General features: G+C 40.3%; 1 protein-coding gene across 1 annotated transcript in view; it reads left to right on the forward strand.

Moving 5' to 3' along the window:
- The first annotated feature begins 1935 nt into the window (after positions 1-1935).
- The window catches only part of LOC102307093 (transcription factor 12), a 12146-nt gene continuing 4919 nt past the window's right edge, over positions 1936-9162 (forward strand). Inside the window, exons 1-8 of the mRNA XM_005945569.2 lie at positions 1936-2123; positions 4316-4415; positions 6134-6276; positions 6372-6495; positions 6592-6662; positions 6980-7076; positions 7174-7247; positions 8864-9040. Coding sequence (XP_005945631.1) covers positions 2055-2123; positions 4316-4415; positions 6134-6276; positions 6372-6495; positions 6592-6662; positions 6980-7076; positions 7174-7247; positions 8864-9040 — 855 coding nt within the window. The 5' untranslated portion in view covers positions 1936-2054. The remainder of the gene's footprint in view (positions 2124-4315; positions 4416-6133; positions 6277-6371; positions 6496-6591; positions 6663-6979; positions 7077-7173; positions 7248-8863; positions 9041-9162) is intronic.

Consider the following 9162-nt stretch of genomic DNA (forward strand, 5'->3'; position numbering starts at 1 on the left):
CCGTGGCAAAATAAAGATATGCAAATCGGAGCTCATTAACATTTGCATTACCTGTTTGAATAATCGCACTTCTGACAAGGCAGCAATTAGCTAAGATTGATGCAAAGTTCAGGGTCAGGGGACTGTATATATTTGCTCTTGGATCATTTGCCCAAGATATGTGTGAGTGTTGGTGTGTCAGATAGAAGAGCTGATCTCTGTCAGTGGAAAAGGTCAGTCAGTGGCCACCGGTGTACCTGAATACCTGCCTGAATTAAAATAAAAACAAAACAGCAACACACAAATATATATATATATATATATATATATCTGGATGTATTCTATAAATTTTGAATATTTACTCTTCATGAGCAGCATCTTTTTAATAAAGCACAGTCCTAAAGGTCAAGAAATTGTTGTTTTGATGAAGCCGAAGTGACTGACCTCCTAACCCAATTGAGCAGTCAGGATTAGACTTTACCTTAAGGAACCTGAGTGCACTGCACAGCTCACCTTCAGAACATAACATGTTTTTCTACTCTCAGCTCTATAGTTTGCAGTTTATTCAGTAGAAAACTGTCATTTAAAAAAAATGCATATTTAAAAATTGTAATTAAATGATCCCATAATGGGCAGCCACGGCAGACACCAGGTTAAAAGTTTAAATATAAATACAAATTTCAAGATTCTAGGTCACTGTTATTTTGGCCACTTTGCTCCCACTGCCCTGCGGTGTTACTGTAAACACTGGGGACGATGACTTCAAGATAAAGGCTTTGCTGCTGTCTCGCTTGGAATTATTTGATTGGATTCTAGTGAGGGCTCTTTGAGCCAAAAAGCTGTGCCAGGACAGTGTGCCACACTGTGCATCACGCCAACCACAGTGTACATAAGATCACAAAACATAGATTTGCTTGTACTATTCAGAACTCATTCGCTTTATTAATCTTTTCCCCCCAGATATGAATTTGTGACTCCCAGATGTTGTGCCTTGAGGTGAGTCTAGGTGTGCACGTTACTGCTGAAACTGCATAAAAAGCAATTAATTGGACTTAAAATTACTTAGACTTTAAGCGCAGATCAGTGGGTATGCCTGACAACAAAGAGCACAAAACTACAACAAACTACGTCATAGGTGCCTTCACCTAATAATATGCAATTAAAGAACATCTCAGATCACATATAGGCCATTTTCCCCACAGGTGTGGCTTGACATTTTTTGGCTTTACCTTTTGTATGCTTTAAGAACCACCGGTGTAAATATCAGTTGTAGGGCATCAGACAGCGGCTTTGGCCTCAAACAGGATGTCTGACTGTTAATGTTACGCATCACCCAGACAGACTGCAGTATTAATAACCTTTAACCCAGCCGCTGGAGGAGCTTCTCACGCTACACGTGCCTACAAATTAAGACTAGTTTCTATTTATAAATGTGGGTCAGACAAGGGTGTGGTAGGCTGTCCTCTGTTTACTGGAAACCTCTACCTGTCTAACGGGAGATTAGTGCTCTCTGGTCCTGAGGAGGGGATTGCTTGCATGAGTATTTTTCATGCAGGACACAATAACATACAAAGAACAAAAGGTCAAGCATAACCTCAGTGTTGTAGTTTTTTCTTCTTCTTTTCTTTACCTTGCCCAGGTGTTTGCTCGGGTTTAGGTGGGGTTTCCCTGATTGTTATTTTTTACTTCAAATAAATTCTGTTCATGTCCAGTCTCCATGACAATCAAAACTGTGGACAGTAAAATTAAAACAAGAGCAGAAAAAGAAAACTATCTCATGGCCATGTTTATTTCACAACCATTTTATTTTAACACTAAAAAAACACAACAACAGGTTGCTCATAATATAGATGTCCACTCGGTAACAGCGTCAACTCCCGGCCACCCCTCGCTGCTGCCTGAAATGGTCCTGCCCTCATTTGCATAAGTTGTCTGCGGGTTGCTGCATGACCAGCAGGGGTAGGTTAGGGGAAGGAGTGCATGTGGACTGTACACACATGAGTGGAGACACGAGCAGAGGAGCTGTGCGTGGACTGTATCGTGAGCCTGGACTCTTGCACTGAACCAGCAGAGTTATGTACTGCGCTCACCCCGTCTCTGGCGCAGGGAACAACTCACTGATGCACTGCTACAACATGAAACCAGTGAGTACATATTTATATATGTATATATATTACAGTTATATTTCTGTCATTTCCCCTCCCAAGGTTACGTGGGTGTGTTTGCTGATGATGCATTTGCACTGTCCTCTCAGATGTTTGTTTGCTGTATCTGTGCCCTCATTGATTGAATAACCTTTTCTTTTTAATAGATGAGATTTTAGCAGACTTGCATCAGCAGGAAAACCATTTGCATACACAACTTGTAAAAGTTAAAAGTGTTCTCTTTCCTTCTTTTTGTGAGAAACTTAAGAGTTTGTGAGAATTTTCGTTGCTTTATTGAGATCATTAGATGCACCACGGGTTAATCTGTACATGCTTCTCTATGAAGGGCAACAAAGAGATAGAGCTTTACATTTTAAGGGTGTCTGTGCTTCAATAAGCTGTGTGCGTGATCAGAGCTTATTCTTTAACTTCTGCAGTTGCAGGTTAGAAGAGGACGAAGAGTTTCTGTGTTACTCTTACACTTGGTTTGATTTGTCATAATCAAAAGGAGAGTTATTGACAAATTACACACATCTTCACGCACACAATGCTAGTAGCATTTATTTACGTATAACTGTAATATCTCAGTGATCTTTCTCTTAAGGTTAACAAGAGAGAAAAATAAAACAACAAGCATCAACTTGTGCTTCCTGTTTGCTGCCAGAATATCATGTAGTCAAGCCTAGCAGCAGAAAACATCTTGACATGAAGCAGATTGCTGCTATTTCTATTTGATTTAACCCCGCTATGTTAGAGCAGTCCCTCCACCACTGCAGCCATTATCAAAGGCAGCTTTGATCTCTGTGAGACTAACCATATCCAGACATCGTGGATCAGAGAGGCAGAAAATTGGTTGCATGTGGCTGGAGTTGGCCATGGTGGAGCAGAGCGTGGGCCCTGAATAGCAAGTTGAGCTTTTACTCATGCAGCATCGTAATGCTGTGTACTTTTACAATGGCAAAAGGTACTCTCGTTGTTTGCTCTTTTTTTTGTTTTTATTTCCCCAACTTTATCCTTATTTATAGACTAAAAAAGCACAGAATGTAAAGAATATTTATAGATGATTTAAAACAAATGTCAACCTCTTGAGTATTTTAATGTCCTCCTTTTTTTTTTCTTGTGGGGCTTAGCTACTTAAAAAAAAGTCCTTTATCATTTGTGATGCCATGATTGATGGTTAATAAATCAATGCTATGCTAAAAGAGGGTGCTATGGTGACGGCTCTTCTCCAGTGGGGGCCAGAGAGGGCGTGCTGGGGCGGGGGTGTGACCATTATTAACGGGTCGCCTGCTATGCTGATGGTAAGGAGGACAATTGGCTTTATCCTCTGCCATATGCTGCCCATGGCGGCTCAGACGGGCCCAGTGTCGACAGGGGCTCCTCTGTTTGGCCTAGCCCACAATCACCATGGGACTCATGCCAGCCAGGGTCATGGCTCGTGTGTGTGTGCACGCACAAGCCTGTGAGTGTGCACGCACAAGCATACTCAAGAGAGTCTTTAATAGCCTGCTTTACAGAACTTGTCGTCCGGGTAACTGACACCCCATTGATGCTGCGCAGGGAGGTTTATTTTCATTTCCTGGGGCACATCAAAGCAATGGAGAGAGGTGCAGGTGCAGCCCAGAGCTCTTGGTGTGTTTGAGTAAGTGAGCATGTGTTGGTCTGATTTTTTTTTTTTTTTTTGTGCATATGTGCAGTTTGCAGCATCAACACTTGTCAAGAAAGAATTAAAAAATATAAAAAAGCTGAAGGTAGCTTTAGTTTAGTCTAAATCTACTAGCCGTTAACAATACTTGGTTTCCAACAGGAGAGGATCATTAGGATCAGACTCTTTTATCTGTTCGGTTTCTGTTTGAGAACAATTCACAAGAAGACCTGGATTTCAATTTTATTCGGGAGGGTGTCCTATCCCAGCCTTCTGAAGCCAGCCGAACCTGATCGTGATTAGGGCTGGGATTTCTCATGGTGAATGGTTCCTAAATCCGGATGAGGAGGTGCATGGATCTGCAGCTTATGGATTAGCGCAATAGCTCTAAGTGTGCATCAGCTCTCTGCTTTGTTTTCATAATACTGTTGCCTCATCTCGCACTCACAGTATTCACGAGTTAGTGTCAGTCAGATTGGTTTTTGCGATACTGAGACAAAGAAATTTATGCTCAGAGTTCATTTTATTCTCTTACTTTTCTTTTCAGGCTTATGGGCAGTCTCCTGGTGCAGACATCGCCACCCAGAACTCATCTTCACATCTGTCGCCCAAGGCCCCCAGCAATGTGTTTGCAAGCATGTTCTTTGGTGAGCTCAAACCCTCTTTACAATTCTGCTGCAGTGCAGTCAGTTTTGATAACAAAATATAGGAAATAAATGCAGACTTAAAAACTTTATTATTTTACTACATATGCTATCTACTTACCTATATTTTAGTTGCAAGTTTATAGTTCTATATTTCATATTAAAATATACACGCTCTCTTCACCAGCTGTCTCCTCATAAAAATCTATTTTTACTAAAGTTCTCACTGGTTTTGGAAATATTGTTTTAGCAAATGCTTAAATTGGTGTTCAATATGAACTGGCATTCATTATAACACTAATGGTGTACTCGCCGGAAACTCATTAATATTCACCACAAACAGTCAGTGGGACAAGGAGTAAAGTTGATAGCTGGAATCAAGTTACCGTAACATATTTTCACAACTTACCCAAAAGTCCTATGATTTCACTCCTTTTTCTGTCTCTGTATTAAAGCAAAGTTAAACCAAAAGATCAAAAAAACGTGTCCTCCATTTCTGATTCTCACTGGAGAGAAGCCAGTCTGTGTGAGAAACACAGTTTTAAAGTGTAGCATGAAGAAAATTTTTCTCCAGAGTTGAAATGCTTTAACTCACATGAACACAGACTTGCCTCGATTCACGTCCCCGGCTGTAAATATTGCATCAGTTACTGTCACTCCTTAAAGTTTTGGTTGTTTTAGTGTGAAGAGGTCAGAACAGTCTACAGCTGTGCTATTAAGTTCATTAAACATAATGTTTGCCATGTTCATCATCTCAGGTTAACTCAAACATTAACTCATTAGCCTGCAATACAGCTGAGCCTTATTGGTTTGGACGTTTGGACTCATCATAATTCATTGCGAGGTAGATAGATGGTATATGTGCACCACAGACAGTATAAAAAACAGATATAGATACAGTGACATCACCCACGGCTTTCTGGAGTCATGTTTTGAAATGTTGAGATCAGCCACCTTGGTTGCAAAAAAAACATTTTTTAATGTGTGGACGTGATCATGGCTTGTTGATCTTAACTTGTTAGCCATTAAGTGTGTGGTTTCATGCCACAGTTAATGCTGATTTAAAGAATACTTAATTTTTTTACTCAATATGACCCAAAAATGAGCGACTAAATCCATAAACTCAGCAGGAGAGTGAAGAAATGAAGACAGGAGGTCGTTTTTCTCATAGAATTCTAGAAGACCAAAATATTTCGGCAACCACAGCTATCGCCATCTGGTGGCCTTCAGATAAAATACAGGTTTAAGGCGCTTCAGCTGTGTCTTCATTTTTCCTGGAAGCTACGTCCGATTTTCAAACTGTCTATGGAAGCTCAGAACAATTTTTTTTAAAGTCTGTTATTCTGGTGTTTATTGTAGTTGTCAGATATTTTACTTACCCAAAAATCCAGCGGAGAGCGTAAGTTGTATTACATTTTATTGGCAATCCACCCAGTAACTATGATATCTCAGTCTTGGGGGTAAAAGAATCAAAGAAATGCCTAAAAAGCACCATGAAGATTAGATAAAGTCTGTGTACTTCACTTTATTTAAAGATCCGTTTGTATTCTCAGCTAAGCAAATTCAGCTGAGCATCATCGTGTCACACGTTAATGAGCATTGCTTTAACTGAATCTGGACTTCACTGATTTCATAGAGTGCCACTGTAGAGCTTCACGACCTGTCTGGCTGTTTGAGATGCTGCTCCAGTGCAGGCTATAACATATTATTACTCATTTTAGAGGGGATGGGCAATTCGCCGGACATCTGGAATGCTGTAAATGGGCTGAACCAGCAGGGCTATGAAGGTGCACTGGGAGCAGCCACAACCCACCAAACACAGCCGGGGAGTTACAGCAGCCTGCAACCGGCACACGGTCACCTGGTAAGATTTACCACTGGGACTTTGGGCGTTGATAGCAACAAACTTTCTGACCCCTGTTGTTTTTTTTTAACTGCATGTTTTCCCCCACTCTTCAGGACTTCTCTCCACATTCAGTGTTGGCTGTGGACATGAACAGGGCTCTCCCGCCCATGTCCACTTTTCATCGTAGCAATGCAGTCTCGCGCACTCAGTCAGTCAACACCTCAGAGAGCTCTGCAGGTCAGAAAATGGAAATGGATACATGCTTTCCCTAATTTAACTGCTCTTTATCACGTGCTTATCTTGTATAATAAATATTTTCTTTTTTAAATTCAGTCTCAGGGAGCCAAGGAAATGTGTCAGGACCATCACAGACAGGCGACACCTTGGGCAAAGCTTTGGCCTCTGTAAGTACCACCACCTCAATCCTATTAGATCTAAGCCCTGAGAGCCCCAGTGGTATAATGCAAAACTCCCCCACTGCCAATGACAGGACACTGCACATTAAAAAGAGCTACTCTCATGCTGCACGACATTTTATTGGTTGCTCACAAGTAAAATGACCAGAATTCACGAGTTAAGTTGAGATTACGAGCCTATGAGGTTGCGGCTGCAGCCGTAAAAACCCATCCAGAAATGACAAGTTGTGCTTTTAAAATGATCCACGCCCTGGTCACACTCCTCCTGCTCCCCCTCTCTCCTTTTTGTCGCTGTCTGCTGTTAGATTTACTCCCCTGATCACACGAGCAGCAGTTTCCCCTCCAGCTCATCCACACCGGTGAGGTCTCCGTCTCCGCTGCCCAATTCAGCAGAACCTGCAGGTAAACTGGAGCATAGCACACGTCAGCGAAATATAATTTACATCATCTATGTTCTGTTTCCCTGATGTTTTAAATCCGGTTGTTTTCTTCTTCTCAGGTAGCAACATGTGGCCACGGAGTTCAGTTCAGGCACCAGTCTCACCACATTATGAGTCTTCGCTAATATCGTTGGTAAGGAAGTAATCTGATATCACTGAAACTTTGATTATTTATTGAGTTACGTCTAGACATCACAGAGGTGGCCTTATGAAATATCTGGTATATTATAAGAAAGATTAAAGTGGGTGTGCACATGTGCCAACTTCATCTTATTTCATGCCGATATAACAATTCTGATAATGTTGAAATTATTTGGTGCCATTAAAGGTTTGACTTTTGGTGATGTTTCTTTGAGAAACAACTTAAGCCAAAGATTAATAACACAAAATAGCAGGTAATAAACCCCTAATCAAAATTAAAGCACAAGCTTCTTGTACCTCACAGCGGGCCTTATTATTTCCAAGAAAAGGGCATTGAAATGCCCCAAAAGACACCAACAACACAAACAGAGGCCCAATTCAGTTTCTCCAGTTAGCAGAGGAGAGGCCTAGCAGGTATTCGTTGGCTCCAGCTGTGCAGAGACACCTGTTGATCCAGGAGAGCACACCCATAATTCTAGTATCGGGCAGATGAGTTATTTAAAAAATTAAAATAAAATCACCCAACTTTGAGTTGTTCTTCAAAAAGACAGAAATTGTCTTTTTAACATTTATAATGTTGTAAACAACATTATAAGGTTTTGGCTTGGTTATAACTTGTGATAACATTTTATAATACAGCCCACTGCTCAGGTGTAATTCCCCTGTAATTAATTAAATCAAATGTAATTTCAGTGTATTTGAAATTACAATGTAATTATATTTACCTACAAATACTTTAAGGTGGATAACAAGTCAGGTTTTAAAGGAAATAGCGCAATAATTACACTTCAAGTAATTTTAAATAGTGTGTAATTTCCTGGTAATTTTGCAGAAAAACAAACAATATTTTGCCATCTTACATAATAAATATGCAGTATTTATTTGGGCACGGGGCATATGAGGGAGTTAATTAATCTTGCCTTTTTCTTTATTCAGCATTCATTATGTTGATGTGTATGATGGCTGTTCTGTTATTTAATTGTTCTTTTTTTAATCCAAATGTGATCAAGGACTGTTTTCTGTCTGTAACTTAGAAGAAAAAATACCATCAAAATTTGCAGGATTATGTAAACTTTTGATGACACAATTGTAACAATGAACTGTTCTAAATCCCTACTTTATATACCTACTATTAAATAGGTGGATGAAAAGACCATCCATCATGCACATCAGCATAATGACTTTTAAATAAAGATGCAACAAAAAATACAACAAAGATATGAAATGCTAGCTTAATCTGCTCCATAATATGGCCCACGCTCTAAAAAGTACAGGGTACTTACAATGTAAGATGGGGCAGTGTTGCTTGTTTTCTTACAAAATTACAGTGATATTATGCACTACTTAAAATTACTTTGCAGTATATTTGAATTAATTACGTTGTTTCCTATAAAAAAAAAACTTGACTTGTTAGCCCTTTATTCTTGTGTATCTAACTTAATTTTTTGTAATGCATTATAATTATATTGTAATTTCAAATAAAATACATTGAAATGCCATTTAATCACTGAAGGAACTACTACTACTGTCTTGCTGTTTTGGGCAAGAGAGTTTGAAATTTAGAGTCCTTTTTGTAAATTTTGAGGATTGTCCCCCTGGTGTTTTCAGTCTCAGGTGGAGGATCGTCTGGACAGACTGGATGACGTAATCCACGTCCTGAGGAACCATGCCGTTGGCCCCACCGCTGGTCTGCCCAGTGACATCCACGGGTTGCTGAACCAGCCCAACCACGGCCACCCGGGCTCTGCCAGCACCCTGCCGCTCAACTGTCACAGTCCAGCAATGGTTAACAACCCTTACTTTGAAGTATTTAAAGAAGGACAGGGCAGTGTGCATGGAAATTCCCTGTTGTGTGTGTGTGTGTGTGTGTGTGTGTGTGTGTGTGTGTGTGTGTGTGTGTGTGTGTG

The sequence above is a fragment of the Haplochromis burtoni genome, unplaced genomic scaffold (assembly GCF_018398535.1).
Source record: "Haplochromis burtoni strain Fernald_Lab_line unplaced genomic scaffold, NCSU_Asbu1 Contig_77, whole genome shotgun sequence".
Lineage (NCBI taxonomy): Eukaryota > Metazoa > Chordata > Actinopteri > Cichliformes > Cichlidae > Haplochromis > Haplochromis burtoni.